Consider the following 17155-nt stretch of genomic DNA (forward strand, 5'->3'; position numbering starts at 1 on the left):
GGTCCAGAGTTCCAGCAGATGTGGGGTCTGCATCTCGGCTGTTCTTCTCCTGGGACTGTTGGAACCCTGCTATATAGGGTGAGGAGTGGACAGGGAGCTGGTCCAACCGGGGGCAGGGGGTGGTGTGTGGTGGTGGTTCTAAAAACAAAGAGCTGATGTGAGCTTTATCCCGTGGGTAGTAATCTAAGGAAGTAGACTGAGGCCCCTGGGGTTCGGTGGTCCAGAATTCAAATGTTAAGCCTCCCCTCTCCCCACCCACTTCAGTTATCTGAGGGCTCTTCATGGCATCCACTGTTCTTTATGCAGGAAGAAGGGGAAGGGGGAAGTGGTGGTAGAGGCCAGTCAACAGAGTCCCTAGTGGCCTTGGCCAGGAAGGGGGAGTCCTTTGTCTCCAGGGTGTGGGAGGTGGGGCTAAGTGCCCCCTATTTGCATTCAAGGAGGTTGTTACCTTAACTGAACAGACTTGTTTTCCAGGAGACTAACTGTCCTAGTGGATCCTGGAAGGTGAGGTTCAGAACCATCCAGCTGGAGCATGCTCCACACTCCCCACCCTGTTTGCCCCCTGGGATGGGACAGAGGAACAGAGTGCCAGTATCAACTCTCCAGTGTTTGCTAAAGATGGAGCATTCTGGAGCTGTGGCCACCTCTTCTCTTTTGACCCCAATTATCAGGTATATCACCTGACAAGTCTCAGATCACCCTTCCAGTGGAGACTCAGTATGCCCCCACTGAAGGAGCTGGTGAGCTGGTGAGGGCAGACAGCCCCTGCCCAGAGACTGAGGAGGAGCTTCATGCCCTGGGGTTCCAGGAGACACTGATATCAGCCAGAAGCTATCTAGGATATCAGAACATTGTTGCTTGCCCACGTTGAGATTGTTCAAAACAGAGGACCAAGGAGGGTAACCCTGGGAGCGTTTCAGCTAAAAGAGGTTTCCCAAGAAGAAGGTGGCCAGGCAACAAACTGACAGGTGGGAGGAAAACTCATTCTGTTCCATGAAGTCTGAGGATTGGAAATAGGACAGAAGTTACAGGAAGCCAATTTCCTCAGGTTCAACTTAGGGATTTTCTTCTAACAGCGTCCAGAAAGGTGAAGTGTGGCTCTGGGAAGCCTCAGTCCCTGGCAGGCCCTGTCACTGAACTGCAACAGATGCGTGAGAGCGACAAAGGCACGGTGAAGAGGTGTGCAGGGTTTGCCGCAGAAGACATGGGGAGTGGGCTGTTCCTCACTCCCCCTTGGAACAGCAAGAGCTGAGTAAGGAAAACTGGTGATACTTAAGGTGAAGCCATGCAGGTTGGAGCTGGAAATCTGTAGAAGAGCCAAGTAGGGGAAATCAGGTACTAGAAAACACTTTGTAAGTGAAAGCTCTGGAGCTCTTAGCAAAGAGGGGGCAACCGTGAGCTCCTACAGTGGCTGCAGGGTTATGCAGGAAGGACTGGGGCGCGGGCTGGGGAGGCTGCACATGTGATACTACTAGACACACTAGCCAATGGGGAGGCTTGGGGACCCACGGCATGAGGACAACTCAGGTTGGGGACTGGAGGCCTGGGAGAACAGCAGGGATGGGGAGGGTTAAGTTGGCCGGCTGGAGTCGGGTTCCCCAAAGCCCAGCTCTTTGCAGCTTCAGCTGTCCCCACTACCGGCCCCAGGCTCCTGGACACTTGGAAAGTCACACAATTAGCCAGCCTGTAGAAAAAATACCTTTTTATTAATTATTAGGAATAATCCATTCACTGAATGCGGGGTATATGTTGGGGAAGGTTAGGTACTGCCAGATGGATGACGGGAAACGTGCAATAGGGCAGTGAGAAGGGGGACAGCCCCCCACTTTCCACAAACTATAAATAGCAACGTGAACACAGAGAATCACAAATAAGAGCCTTCCTCATGTCTCCTCCTATCCCACTCTTTCAGAACGAGTCCCACTGTGGTCCCTAGAGGTGCCAGGGCATCTGGAAGTTCGGGGCCGGGAGCGGGGTGCAGTGCGTGGCCTCGAAGTTGTGCAGATACTTCTGAGCCTGAAGGAAGAGGGCAGGACAGGTGGGGTGCAGAGCACTGCAGTATACAGCACCCCCAAACACCTCCACAGCCTCTGAAACCACCTCCCATACCCTACAAGCTGCCACTTCCAATGCTTACATGGTATCCCCTGTCTCCAAGCCCCCTAGCCATCCCGGCACCCCCTTCCTGTCCGCCACCCCTCAGCTCACCAGAAACAAGGCCAGCTGCCGCCTTCCGTCTGCACTCATGTCCTCCCCTGTGGAGAAGAGCCGCTCACACATGAGCCATACATCTGGGTATTCATCCTCCTTCCTGGCTTCTTCCCAACACCCCCTCCTGCCACAGGACGTCCTTACCCACACTCCAGGGGAAGTCAGGCCCGTGCTCTGCCTGGTAGGAGCGGAGGACGGACAGGCACCAGTCCTCCTCCACCTCCCAACGGCTATAAATCGAGGCTGCTCAGGGAGAGAAAGGAGGGCTTGTCAGTGACCTGGCCCGGCCAGGCCCCCACCCAAAGGCCTCACCGCGTCCCCCTGCACCTTCCTCCAGCTGTGAGGAGGCTTCCAGCCACTGCCTCACCACTCGAAGACCCTCCTCTGCCATTACACGGGGATACCTACAGAGGGAGCACCAGGACGAGAGGTCAGGACCCAATTCTCTTCACTCCTCATCCCTAAACCCTCTTCCCTCCCTCCCTTGCCATGCCAGTGTCAGTAAACACATGCACACACACACGCACGCACATACACTCCCGCTTACCGATACTGTAGGAGCTTCAGCAGGAGGTCATTGCCTCGGTTGGACATGATGTCCTCAGGAACCCTGGGGGTGAGAACAGTGTACACTGGAGGGGCTGGAGGTTGGGGAGGAAGGGTCTGGATACCTAGGTTTCTGGTGGGCAGAGGTGGGAAGGGCAACTTCCTAGCTACATCTGGGATCTAGGAGGGCAGAGGCTCCCAGGCACTCACGTGGTGGTGATGATCTCATCCTTGGTTCTGCGGATCAGCAATACAGGGCCCTGGTACCTTCAGAGGACAGTGTGGTGCTCAGAGGGAGAGGGGACAAGTGGCCACCCCACCCTTGCACTGGCTGCAGCCTAACCCCCTACTATAGCAGGGCCCCACAGTCTAGCCCTTCACTCAGGGGTGAGAAAATATTTAAGAACAGGCATGGCCCACATTCTGGCCTTACTGGGAGATCTGCTTGAATACCCAGCAAAGCCTGTACAGTGGGGAAGTGGGGAAGGGAGTTACACGCCGGTTACTGGCCTGCCCTCACCTGCACAGCTGTTCTGCGTTGTTCAGATTGAGATGCTGCCTCACGGTCCTGGTCACAAGGCCCCCTAGAGTGGGATCAGAGTGACGGGATGGCAGAGACAAAGCCCTTGCACAACATATAGTTCCCCACTGTTCACAAAGAAAACTAAGGCCCCAGACAGGGGAGCCCTCCTGCTTTTCATCCCGTTGGGTGACCCACTCCCCACCTACATAAAAAGGAACCATCTCCAGTTACAATAGTTCCCAGTTCCAGCCCACCCCTTCCCTGGAAAGGCAGGCCTGGGAGCTGCACTCACTCCAGCTATCTGGCATAACCTTCAAGGCCAAGGGCACCAAGTCATCAAAGGAGGCATCCAGGATCACGGCACTAATGTCTGGGTAGGACATGGCTGCCCATGTGGCTGGTACCAGAACAAGGAAGAAAGGTGAGGACCGAGGGGCTCCTGCCCACCACCCCATCTTTGTCCCATTGACCCTACAGGCTGACACAATCATCTCTACTAGGTTAGCCCCAGGTCCCCCTTAACCCCTCACTTCACTTGGCCAGGGCACTGTATGAAGACGGAGAGAGAATATCAAAGTGCATCGAAGACCACGTGTAGAGGAAAACTTCACTTCCCTGATCTCCCCCCTCCAGGACCCTGGTCTGCTTCTTTTCATAATGGGCATAAGGTAGAAGGAAATGTGAACGTATACAAATAGGATACCATCTTCCAGACACACGCAGATATCCCTCCTCCGTCCTCTCCTCCCTTAAGCCTCTACCCCACTGCTGGGCCCTCAGGGCATTTCCCTACTGCTCTTTGAGGGGCTGGGGGTGGCATAATTTGCCCAGGGTGGGGGTAGGCTGGTACCAGTGAAGCCACCGATAGACCAGGCATAGATGATGATGTCCTGGGGCTGGAAGCCCAGGCGGTGGATGGCAAACTGGACCACCACATCCATGGCATTGGCCTCATTCTGAGGAAATGGCACCCCCTGCAGGAAGAAGGGCAAACGCAGGAATGGATTAGCACCAGAGGCTGGTTCATGGGCCACTTGCACGCTTCCAGCACAGAGCTACCCTACAAGAGACAGAGGGTGCAGAAGAGAAGGGTGGCGAGAGGGCCCGCACTCTCCAGAAATGCCACTTCTCACTGTGGGGTGGCGTCATGGTTCCCTGCCCTTGGCACCCAGGTGACAGATGAGTGAGAGCCACCAGAGAAATATACACCCCTTTTCCTAATTCCAGTGGCTGACCAGAGGGAGACAGACCATAACCATAAATTCAGGAAAAGAAAGGGATTTCAGAGAGTGTCTCACCGTGCTTCCAGCAAAGCCTGGATGATTCCAGCCCAGGACAGAATATCCAGCTGCAACACAGGAGGAGGAGGAGGGGCTATGACCTTGTGGCCCACACCTCCCCCACCTCCAGCCCCGGGGGAAAGACCAACACAACATGGAAGCTCTAAACAACCCCAAATTTAGAGGTGAGTAACTCCAAGCTTTCTCAGAATGGGGAGATGACACCAGAGGTTCTGAGGCAGCAGAAGGGAGAGATGTGATTATGTCATGGGGACAGAATGAAGGCCATAATGTTAGGGACACAGCCCAAAGGGAGGGAATGTAAGGTTGGCAAAGCGAATGGGGAGTAAACTCCCCCCCCCAAATGTGAGAATTTCAAACCTCACTCAGATAAGGTGATCTGGCCCAGGGAAGTTATACTGGTGTGGGAAGGTGGGGACATTCAATTCCGAAGGGCAGAGACGAGTATTGTGCCCTGGGCCTACCTTCCAGAGGTGTAGAAATGCAGCCCACCTCATAGAAGCCTGCATTCCCCTCACAGCAGATCACCTACGGAAGGAAGCAGGAAGGAGGGCTGGGAAGGAGCCAAGCTGGGACTGAAAATCCCCCGTGTGGCAGGACGTGGGAGCTTTACAGGGAAGAGGAAAGGGTCTGTTGTCTTCAACGGGAATAGAAACTTCTAATTTTACAAGGTGCATGAGAGGCAGAGTGGATGCAAAAGCTTAGCAAACTGAGGAAGACAAACTGCTCGACCACTCAGCAGTGTCGTTTTCCTTGGAAGACCACCAGGGGACAGCTCTCAGAAATGGGGCTATGGATATTTTTTTCCTTTCTAGTTTTTGGGTCTATTTTTTTCATGACTGTTTCTTTTGTGTGGCATGCCAATCACTTTCCATCTCTGGGCCCCAGACTTAGAGTCAGATAAACTTTAATTTCATGGGGCCCCGAGCCCAAACTCAGAGATGGTGGAGCTTGCATGGATTCTCATAGCAGCTGGGCAGTGCCGGAACCAGGAGTCAGCTCCCTGGACTGCTGACTCAGTGCTCTTTCCATGGCTCCCTCATGGAGGCAGGATATACTGGAGGCCAGGCTACCTGGGTTCAAATCCCAGCTCTCTCACTTACTGTGTGGTCTGGGAAAATTATCCCAGGCTCAGTTTCATCATCTGTAAAATGGGCTCTCCTAAAAATAGTACCTCTTCTACAGGGTTGTTTTGAGGATTAAATATATGCCTTCTATGTGATAAATGCTAAGTGGTGACTATTACAAAATTACTTTTTGGTCCTTGAATGTCAGCTCCTACTTCATCTATTTCCCTGTGGTAGGGTTTTCCTATGGCAACATGTCTTGAGGGTGGGGTGGGAGATGGGATTATCCCCAGATGTACTTCTTAGGGCTGCTGTAGAACTGAGGTCCCCAGAACCTCCACTGCTCTCCCCACACCACTTTTGGGCTGGGCTCCCTGCTCCCTCTCACCAGCTTCTGTCCCTGAGGCTCAGCCGTCCCCCGCCGGTCCACAAACATGGTGTCAATCTCGTTGCCATCGCAGGCCAGCAGCTTTGCCCGGCGCCCGTTGCACTGAGTGGGGGAGATGTTGTGAGGGGCAGGAGGTCACATCCCTGGTAGGGGGAGAAGGACCATCGGGGGTGGGGTGGGGGCAGGGGCCTCACCTCTTCCACCAGCCGGGCCTGGCCCTGCAGCAGCATGGGCATGAGGGCCTTCTGGAGCAGGTACACTGAGCCTGGATATAGCATCCGGCGCCCCAGAGTGTGCGCCACCAAGTAGCTGTGGGGAACATGGGGTTAACGAACCCTTGACCTCAGTAGGACCCAGGGATTATCCTAGCCCTAGCACTCAGAGACTCTGGGGCCTGCTTCACCCCTGACCTTTACAGTTTTGTTTCTTGACCTTTACAGCTTTGTTCTCCTCTTTCAGGACATAATGAAGTAATATATGTACCAGGCTGGTGTTCTTCAAAAATTTTTTTACTACAACCTTTATAATATGCACATTTTATATTGTGGCCCAGTACACACATCTATATTTATAATATTGAAAATTTTAGGAGATAATATTTTCTATATGCGATAAGTAATTCTTATTAATTAAAAGAGAGGGAGATACAGAATCGGAAGCAGGCTCCAGGCCGGGAGCTGTCAGGACAGAGCCTAACGTGGGGCTGGAACTCACAGACCGCGAGATCATGACCTGAGCCAAAGTCAGCCGCTTAACCAACTGAGCCACCCAGGCGCCCCTATTCTTTTTAATTTTTAAATGTTTATTTATTTATTTAGAGAGAGTGCGTGCACAGGTCGGGGAGAGAGAGAGAGAGAGAGAGAAGCAGACAGAGAGAGAGAGAGACAGGGAGAGAGAAAATCGCAAGCAGGCTCCACACTCAGCGTGGAGCCTGACACGGGGCTTGATCTCACGACTGTGAGATCATGACCTGAGCCGAAATCAAGAGTCAAATACTCAGCCAACTGAGCCACACACGGACCCCAAAGTAAAGTTATTATTAACTATGATTCTGTTAATGTATAAATGCAACTTATTTAAAGGCCCCCTGTAATACTTTAAAAAATGACAGCTGTAATTCACTCGATTTCAAGATTCATGAATGGACGGTAGTTTGAAATACACCACACTAGACTGCAGACTCCACCAGGGCAGAGACCTGACTGTTCTGTTCTGCAATATGCCCTATTCTGCCACGTAGCAGGTGGCTAGAGCCTGACAAAGAGGGGCTTAATAAATATTTACTGAACAAATGCACTAATCTAGACAGATAAGCTGTGGTAGGTATCTGAAAAAGACAATTAACCATTTCCAGTTAATCCTGAAATAGGATTTGTCCCCAGAAAAAAACAGGTATGTACCACCCTGTCCAGCATCCCCTCAAAACCGCAAATGTGGTTTGTCCCTCTGACCAATCGTCACCCAGGCAACACTGATCACTAAATCCATCCCTTTCCTTGGTATCTTGGAACTGCCTCCCAGCCCCCAACAATAGAAAATTGCCACAGCATCTGCTCTACTGTAAGGGAGGAAGGCTTACTGTTGTCACTTCTGACATCATCAGTAGCCACAACTTGGGCTTTGCTGTCAAGTACCCAGGCAAAGTAGTAACCCTTCTGAATATGTTACTCTACTTAACATACCAATCCTATAAAGTACGTTATTCATGGATGCAGAAATTGTAGCTTGCTTAAGGCAGAAGAATCTAGGAGTAGAGAGGCCAGGTCAGGGGCACAGCTGTCACCAGATGCCACTCCAGCTAAGGCTATGTGTCTCCACCACACTCTCAACCTTATTGTTCTCTCTCAGCCTCATTAGAAGGGCTTTTGTGGGGTGTCTGGCTGGCTTAGTCGGTAAAGCACGGGGCTCTTGCTCTTGGGGTTGTGAGTTCAAGGCCCATGTTGGGTGTAGAGCTTACTTAAATAAATTTTAGCAGCACCTGGATGTCTCAGTTAAGCATCTGTCTTTGGCTCAGGTCGTGATCTTGCCATTCGCGGGTTCAAGCCCCACACTGGGCTCTCTGCTGTAAGCACTGAGCCCACTTTGGGACCTCTGTCTTTTCCTCTCTCTGCCCCTCCCCAGCTCTCTCTCTCAAAAATAAATAAACATTTATAAACAAGTAAATTAATTAATTAAAAATAATAATAATAAAATAAAAGAGCTTTTGTGTCAGACAGAATTATTAATATCCCAACCCTTCATTCACCATCTGTGAGACTACACCTCCCTGAGCCTCTTTTCTTCACATATAAATGTAGATTAAAAACCATCACAAATAATACAAAATACATAGCACTAGGCCTAATAAATGGCAGCTATTTTATCCATAGCACCCAGTCCTGGAGTCCTCACCCGATGTCCCCTCCACCCCAGATGGCCTCTCGTCCCTGCTGCTTCTCACCTGGTGATCTGACAAGGCAGCTTCTTGACCCGGTTGAGGAGAGTGTCTGCTGTCCCCCGATGCAGGGGCTCTGGGCGAAGCAGGGCCACGCCCTGGCGGGAAGGGCCCCCTCGAGACTCCTTCCTGAGGATGGAAAGATGTAGGGGAGGTTGGAGTCAGAAGCAGCAAGCTGAGGTCCAGGAATGAGGAGATGGCACTGGAAAGGAGGCCCTGGGGCCCAAGATGGGGACAGAGGTGTGGGACAGGACAGAGCAGGATGGAGTGAAAGAACTGGGGCCTCACCGGCTGCTGGGCTCTTCCCAGTGGAAGTCCACTGGCCAGCTCTTGAAGTCAAAGTTGTAGTTGGCAAGCTGCCTCTGTGGTGGGCAGGGAGAGAAAGAGGAGGGGAGGAAAAGGGAAACTAAGAAATTGGGGCAGGCCCACCTACCCACCCTTGGCACCCTCATCCACAGGACTGGCCCCCACACATCATAGGGAGACAAGTCGAGGTCAACACACTCCTAGTTCATAGAGGGTAAGCTCTGTCACAGCCAGAAAAATCAGGCAAGAGAGGATACCCTATCAGGTATCAAAACTGGCCTGTCTGCTTGCAGAAGAACTACTCAACACTCTTTGCTTTTCCAAAATATAAAACTGACCCACCCCAAGAAGGGGTGGCTGGAGGTGCTGGTGCTTTTGAGGGAGGAAGTGGGGGCGGGGTCTGTTGGCTGGTCATACCCCTTTCCCCCACCGGGTCCTTTACATGATGTTGCCCTAGAGGATCAAAATGACTGTCCTAAGGTTGGGTGAGAGGGAACAAGGGAAAGTAATGTCTACAGTGAGTGGTTCCTTTGCATTGGAATCACCTCCTGAACGAAGCCCTCTCTGCTCCATCCTCACAGCCACCTCCCTTCTCTCACCTTCGGCAGCCATGGGCTGGTGATGCCAGCCAGGCTATCGATGCCTCCAGTCACCCCACGAAGTCTGTCCACGCGCTCTCTGAGGGTGGCGGGAGCTGTGTCTGACTCTCTGCTGTACCCCCTCCCTCACCCTAAGAGCTCCCCAGTGCTCTATTTTGAGAGCTCTTTTTATTTTCTGTCACAGGAAATTTTTTTGACATTTTCAAAAATAACTTGACTAAGGAAGAACAACAGAAACACTGTAACAAAATGTAAATGGCAAAACAAAACAAAATGGAAGAAAAGCAAATTTCAAGCAGGCTTTGCTCAGACCAGGCCTCAAATCCAGACCAGCCCCTTCCTTTGCTCTGTGACTCTGCTTGTCACTTAACCTCTTTTTTCCTGTTTCCTCAGAGGTATAATAATGCCACCTCGTGTGGCTATTGTGAGGATTGGGAAGGGCGTAAGCAAAATGCCTCAGACAGCGGCGTGGTAGAGCATCATTACATAGCTCTGTAAATGGTGGCGTGGAACAACCAGTAACACAGTGATGGTAGGGTCACAGCTCTTTGATCCCAGGAATCCCTAACAGGGAAGAGCTTTATAGGGCCCCAAAGCCCCTTCTCAAAGATAATCACACTCCAGCACCAGCTGGGCTGGCACAACTCCAAGGACACTATGCGCTGGCTTTTCTCCCTCCTGGCGCCACGCTGTGCTTCTGGGCATAACAGTGGACACACCTGTCCATCTTGACCCATCCCTGAACAAAACTAGCATGGTGTTCAATGCACACAGCCGAAATAAACAACACTTACAGAACCGAGCTGCTGTGACAGAGAGAAGACCCCCTTCTAAGATGTGGAATATTTCCACATCTAGACAATTCTTACAGATGGAGGGGAGAAGGGTGGAGGATTGTTCTAGTGGAACATCCCGTTAGAAGTGGTAGGGAGGAAAATTCTCTGGGTGGACAGTTCACTTGCACAGGGGAGAAGGGCTATAGCAATGTGCAAGCAAAAACCTACTGCCATAGGTGGCAACACAACTCGCCCTGACAGAAGCTGGTACCCAGTGCTCTGGAGAGGCAGCTGAGAAAGCTGCTGCCAGGGCACCTGTCTGGCACCTTTCCTGGGACCCCTTACCTTGTTTTCTGCAGAGTGGTTCCTATGTGTTGCCTCCAAGATGGTGATGAACTGCCGGTACTGGGGGTTGGTCCAGCGGCCGATGCCTGGTAGAGAGAGGATAGGAGACAGTGTTAGGAAAACTGGGAAGAGCAAGCTGAGTAAGTTTCAGGAAGAGGATTGGAGATGGGCACGGAGAAGGCCCTGGAAAGGGAGGTGGGAGGGAAAGGAACAGGTGGCCCAGGGTCTGGGGAAATAGGAGAGTTGAGCTGACCCCCTTCCTCCATATCTAGCAACTGGCTTCAGTGTTCTGCTACCCAGCTTCTTCAGTTTGTTTCTTTATAGGCTGGCAACCCTCAACATTCCAGATGTTCACTTTGCTAGTCATGCAACCTTACTGTTGCATGCAACACACCATCATGCAACCTTACTGTTCACCCTTGTGAACACTGGTCTCTTTTTTCCCTGCTACCCTTCTTCACTGCTTGCTTTCCATCTCTCTTCTGTATAGTCTAACTCCCTGTCATCTGGCCTCATGGCTCCTGCTCTTGCCCCGTAATCACTTCCTCACTGAATCCGAAGTCTCCTTCCTCCATCCCCACTCTCTTGCAACTATGCCTCTCTGCACTATTCCTGTCCCCTGAGACTCCTTCTCCTCTGCTTCCTGGGCCCATCTTTGCCACCTTCTGAATCCTGGACCACTCCTCCCCTGCCTCCATTCTACCTCCCTCTCTGAAATAAGAGCCATCCTCAACACTGCACTCATTCCTCTCTTCACCTGGCCCTTTGGCGATCACATCTGCTCTCCCTTCACTGCCAAGGAGTCTCAAACCCTGACTTCTCTGCTTCCGTTGACCCGACAGGTGTCATATGCCAGGCCCTGTCCTGACATGGGAGATAGCAGGAAACAAGACACGCAGGTCCCAGCCCGGAGAGCTAGTACTTTGGCTGGGGGTGGGGTGGGGCTGGAGAAAGACAATAAGCAAGTAAACAAGAACATTTCAGAGAGGATTAAGTGATATAAAGAAGAAAACCAGAATCAACTAGAATGCTATTATTATCAAGGGTAGAGACCCCTGACAATACTAAGAATGAAGGAAGGTGCAGAATGATTTGTATAATGTGATGCCATTTGTGTCAAAAAGGCAAAATGCACAAATGAATGGCTATAGATGGTTTATGCTTACCATATTTCATAGATTCTAAAATGCATTGTTTTTCACATTTGAAAACTGAAATTGGAATGTATTTTACAATTCCTAACAGCTTAGATTTGATCAAATGAGGTATATCTTTCATAAAAGGATAAAAATGTGGACCAGGAAAGAAACCACACCAAGTGACAATGGTTACCTCTGGGGAAAGAGGAACACAGAAGTGGGGAAGATTCCAACAGGAATGCCAACTCTGAATGCAATGCTTCAGAACTTTATTGACAAGGGGCGCCTGGGTGGCTCAGGCGGTTAAGTGTCCGACTTCAGCTCAGGTCATGATCTTGCGGTCCGTGAGTTCGAGCCCTGCGTCGAGCTCTGTGCTGACCGCTCAGAGCCTGGAGCCTGTTTCAGATTCTGTGTCTCCCTCTCTCTCTGACCCTCCCCCATTCATGCTCTGTCTCTCTCTGTCTCAAAAATAAATAAACGTTAAAAAATTAAAAAAAAAAAAAAAAAAGAACTTTATTGACAAAAAGTATGTGAAGCTACATGACAGAATATAAGCATTTTAGTTCATGACACTTTGTTCTCTGGACTTCTCTATATTTAATTTATGTACCCAAATTAAGAATAAATAAAATTTGGGCTGCCTGGGTGGCTCAGTTGGTTAGGCATCCAACTCATGATCTCATAGTTCTTGAGTTCAAGCCCCACATCAGGCTCTCTGCTGTCAGCACAGAGCCCACTTCGAGATCCTTGGTCTCCCTCTCTCTGCCCCTCTCCCACTCATTCTCTCTCTCTCCCTCTCAAAAAAAAAAACAAAAAACAAAAAAACAAAACTTAAATAAATATGTAAAATTTAAAAATAAGACAAAACCCAGGACTGGAAGCTACTTTTAGGAGAGGTGGTCAGGGAACGCCTCTCTGATGACGGAGCCCACCCCAATGGAGATCAGGAGGCAGGACATCGAAGGCAGAAGGTCCCCGCCCCAGGCTGGATATGACTGCAGCCATGCAGCTCCTAGCCTACCACCTCTCTCCAAGCATCCCCTCACCCAGTTTTCTTCACATGCATCTGCCGAGGGGCAATGATTTGGACTGTCTCTTCATTTTTAAGTTGTGAGATATAACATACATGTGTCCAATATATATCCAGTTTAAAAAATACGAAGCAAACATTCCTGTGACCATCACCCTAGTCAAGGAAGAGAACAAAGTCACGTCCCTCCAGGAGCCCTCCCTATCCTGTTCCCTCCCTCTCCCAGGTAATCACTCTCCTGACTTTCAAGATAAGCATGCCTGTGTTTTGCCACTTCTATATGCGTCCCTCTTGAACTTTACATAAGTAGAAACACACTGCATACATCATTTGTTAGTCTTCTTCTTTTAAAAAAAATTTTTTTTAATGCTTATTTATTTTTGACAGAGAGAGAGAGACAGAGCATGAATGGGCTAGGGTCAGAGAGAGAGGGAGATACAGAATCTGAAACAGGCTCCAGGCTCTAAGCTGTCAGCATAGAGCTGACGCAGGGTTCGAACTCATGGACCACGAGATCATGACCTGAGCCAAAGTTGGACGTTTAACCGAGTCAGCCACCCAGGCGCCCCTTGGTAGTCTTCTTCTTGCATTCAACATTACAATTGTGAGACTCATCTGTGTTGCTGAGTGTAGCTTCAATTTGTTCATTTGCATTGCTGTATTGTGTTCTGCCCTAGAACTAGACTCCCTGCCATCCTACTATTTGTGGCCATGGACTTGTTTCCAGTTTTGGATTATTACAAACATATATACGGACATATGTGGAATTATTGTAGGGTATATGCATCTCTTCTAGATAATAGCAAAGTGTTCTGCCAATTAGCTTTTCATACTTACAACCACGCCCTTTAAGAAAAAGATCATGCCTTCAACATTCCCAATTATTCCCCCTCAGGGCCCAACACAAAACTGTATTTGCAGAAGTGACTTCATAAATATTTACCCAGTGAGGGATAGATCCAAACCAGGCTCCCTCTCAACCTACCTCGGAGGCAGGCCACTCCTGCCAGGAGTAGCAGCAGTGTCCCCGCATAGTGAGAAAACGGCACCACTTTGGACAAGCTCAAGTAACCTGGGAGGGGAGAGGCATCACATGAGAAGCTCTCCCCACTGCCCCAACCCCCACCCCATACCCTCTCTTTGGGACAGCCATGCCCTCTGAGGAAGAAGACGCCTGATGGAAGAGGGAAGCCAAGCCATCCTCTCAGGTCCCCTCTCCTCTTTGGGGGGGGGGTCAGCTCAGCTGCCAACAACCTGCCCACCACCTTTGAAACCACACTGACCTTTCCTGTATAAGTAGAAGAAGGCGAAGGGAGAGGAGTAATAAGAGATGGACCAGAAGACTGAAGCCTGCAGCAGAGAGATGGGGACAAGCAATCAATACACACACACACACAGGTCTGCCATTTCCAGGCCTAACCTCTGAGCAAAGTGGATAACCTGAGGGAGATCATATCAAGTACCTATTCTGTGCATGACACAGTAGGTGCTTAATATTTGTTGAAAGGCAATGTATCAGAGCATAACAGAGGCTGGTAAAATTAGGTATGGGTTCTGTTTTCTTCCTCATCTCCAGACATAATTTCATCACATTGAAAGGCCAGTTTCTCTTTCTACTCAAGTTAATCAAGCCTTTTCACTCAGCCCACTCAGGACAGCGCCTGGCCTGGTCCCTAAGAGATGCACAAACGTCACCATAGGAACCCTGCCAGAGAAAACAGCTGTCTTTGCAGCCAAAGAGGTTAGTTGCCAGGGAGGACAGGTCACTGGGGACCACAGGACTCAGCACCTGCAGATGGTCCCAAAAGTAAGCACAGTTTCCTCAGGGCTCAGGCTGCCCCAGAGAAAAAAAAATGCACACACCAAAGGGGACTGCCAAGTATGTGCACTTGACAGCACGTCCGTCCGTGTGTTGAAGTCTCTTGCAGAGCCCAGAACATCCCCCACCCCCAGGGGCACTGCCTTCTCCCAAGCTGCGGGGGAGAAAATTCGGGAGGGCAAGTGGGTCGGAAAAGATGCAGTAGTCCCAGATGGCAGGGCAGACATACCAGTGCCAGGATGCTGTCCGCATGCTTCTCCAGGGCACGGGGTTGATAGTATGTATCCTGCCAAAGCAGATGGCTGTGTCAAGGGCCGTGTCCATTGACAAGTCCTTCCCCTTCTCTTTTGAAAGCCCTGATTCGTGTCCTCTGGTTCTAGCCTTCAAAGCTATCCCTCCTGGGACATCCCTGTCTCCCACAGAAGCCCCTCTTCCCACCCCCCACCCCAACTCCAAACCTCATTTCCTACCCCAGACGGTGAACACATACGGGGCTGGACTTGGGAGCAAAAGTGAAAACATCACTGGATGATTTCTGCTCCCAGTTTCAGATGGGTTGTGGGCATGTGCATATGGGGAGAGGGGTTAGAGCAGCAGAAAGGAAAGGCACCATAACAACTTTAAGAGGGAAAGAACAAAAATAACAGTGGGGTGATTAAAGAAGAGAATGTGGCTGAGGGTGGACGGTTTGTAGAGGACAGTAAACATAATCTGAGACTACCAATAAAAAGGTGGAGACCGTGTAGGGGCACAACCTACCACCACCCTCAGCTTTCACGAATGCAGGGACCCTGGGGTCTCCAAAGTAGGTTGGGCGGTTGGGTGGGGGGCAGCGGGTCCGTGACATATTCAAGTCATGTTGAAATTCAAGGCCAGGGTAAAGGGAAGATAAAACAGAACCAGGGAAGGCACCTAGCAGGAAGAAATCGAGAGTTTGACGGCAAAATCATCCAGCTCTCGAATCCGCGCAGGGTCTCTTCCAGGACGTAGAGTCAAATGGGACCAGCACGAACCACGACAGACAGGGTGGGGGGCCGCGAGAGGAAAAAGCAAGGAGTGGTAGTCGGAATGAGAAAGCGGTGGCAAACCGCGATAAAGGAGGCAGCCAGTCCGCAGGCGTGACTTTAACCCAGGAAGCACAAAGAGCACTTCGCAGACAACTGGCTTGACAACCAGGCTCCCCCGATTTCCAATAATGGGCGCTTCTGGGGAGCAAAGGCCGCAAAGGGGTTTGGGCCGTACCATGTTTTTGACCAGGGGAGAACTCGACTCACCCAGGAGCTGGAAGGGGGGGTAGTGACTGAAGTTGGAGTCTCGGGGACGCCGGACGGGGCCCTTTCCGAGTCTCTTTCCCGGTAGATTTTGTAGAGCCGGGGGCCTAGGACGCAGCTCAGCAGCTTCGCCATGGCCCCCGCTCTGGCCGCTGCTCTCCCAGCAGCAGGTCCCCCTGCTGGCCCCGCCCTTCCCCGGCCTCTAAGGTATTGCGTGCCCTTGACGTCAGCACGTACCGGCTCCGCCTCGTGCCGAACGGAGACATTTTCCGCGCTGCCTGAGACGGGCTTCGGGCAATTGGACCTACGGGTAGAGCGATGGTCAGAAATTAGTTGGAGGTGTTTGGAACGCGGAGAGTTACAACTTTATCAGGTGTAGTCCGGTCACTTATTTCTGTCCCTTAATATTGGCAGACTCTCGAGCGAAGTGGGAACGAGAGGCAGGATTAGGAGCACTTGACCAGAGCAACGGAAAAGGAAAGGTGTCTAGGAATACATCAAATCAAAGAAATGCAAGATTTTATGAAAAGAATTACAGAAGTTTTTGAAAGAGGTAAACTGAAGGCTTGAGTAAGTGGAGAGCTACGTCGCAGTCATGGATATGGATAGGAGGACTCAGTATTGTTAACGTGTGTGAAATACTGGTTTAAAAAATAAAGGATACATTATCGTTCTTAAGCGTAGATGAACCTCAAAACCGTAGTACTGACTGGAAAAAAGAAAGCCATAGATTACATACAACCTGACACCCCGTTTCAAAAAGAAAATTTAATGGTCAAGTAAGTGCAAGATAAAGAGCAAATTTAGAATAGTGTAACACAGCATAGAGGATCTTTGAAATGGTAATACTGTTATTAAATAGACAGGTTTGTCTTTTCTTTGTACGTTACACCTACATTATATGTAAATTCTTTAGCTTTTTATTGCACTAAGCATATATACATAAAAGTGCACCATTTGAGTATATCGATGTAATCAGCATCCAGCTAATACCGGGGGCAGGGGGGACATGGATTAAATAGATGATGGGGATTAAGGCATGCACTTGTTGGGATGAGTACCCTGTGATGCATGGAAATGTTGAATCAGTATATTGTACACCTGAAACTATTATAACACTGTATGTCAACCAACTGGAATTAAAATAAAAAAACATTAAAGTGGCTCCTGGGTGGCTCAGTCAGTTGACCGTACAACTTTGGCTCAGGTCATGACCTCACAGTTCACAAGTTCGAGCCCCACATCGGACTCGCTGCTGTCAGTGCAGAGCCAGCTTCTGATTCTCTGTAACCCCCCCACACACCCCCCATCCCTCCCCTGTTCACGTGCTCTCTCTCTTCTCTCAGTAAAAAATAAAAATATAAAAATATATATGCCATATATACTACTTTAAAAGTAAA

General features: G+C 50.2%; 1 protein-coding gene across 1 annotated transcript; it reads right to left on the reverse strand.

The window, feature by feature from the left end:
• Positions 1-1687: 1687 nt before the first annotated feature.
• ABHD16A (abhydrolase domain containing 16A, phospholipase) lies at positions 1688-15964 on the reverse strand. The gene is made up of 20 exons (XM_058733348.1): positions 15759-15964; positions 14714-14770; positions 13949-14015; positions 13651-13737; positions 10497-10582; positions 8759-8832; positions 8477-8599; positions 6231-6345; positions 6037-6138; positions 5046-5109; positions 4579-4628; positions 4131-4254; positions 3573-3677; positions 3278-3341; positions 2968-3024; positions 2759-2821; positions 2539-2615; positions 2356-2454; positions 2209-2255; positions 1688-2016 (listed from the first exon to the last, which is right to left on the reverse strand). The coding sequence occupies exons 1-20, from the start codon at positions 15888-15890 to the stop codon at positions 1933-1935; spliced, it is 1677 nt and encodes a 558-aa protein (XP_058589331.1). The 5' UTR covers positions 15891-15964; the 3' UTR covers positions 1688-1932.
• Between the last annotated feature and the right edge of the window lie 1191 nt (positions 15965-17155).

This window comes from Neofelis nebulosa, chromosome 6, assembly GCF_028018385.1.
Source record: "Neofelis nebulosa isolate mNeoNeb1 chromosome 6, mNeoNeb1.pri, whole genome shotgun sequence".
Taxonomy (NCBI): domain Eukaryota; kingdom Metazoa; phylum Chordata; class Mammalia; order Carnivora; family Felidae; genus Neofelis; species Neofelis nebulosa.

Bases quoted from the DNA above. Each gene is read 5' to 3' on its own strand.
- ABHD16A (XM_058733348.1), bottom strand. From the start codon at position 15,890: ATGGCGAAGCTGCTGAGCTGCGTCCTAGGCCCCCGGCTCTACAAAATC. The intron at 13,738-13,948 runs GTCAGTGTGGTT...CTCCCCTCCCAG, and splicing joins CTTCTACTTATACAGGAAAG to GTTACTTGAGCTTGTCCAAA. The intron at 6,139-6,230 runs GTGAGGCCCCTG...TCCCCCACTCAG, and splicing joins AGGCCCGGCTGGTGGAAGAG to TGCAACGGGCGCCGGGCAAA.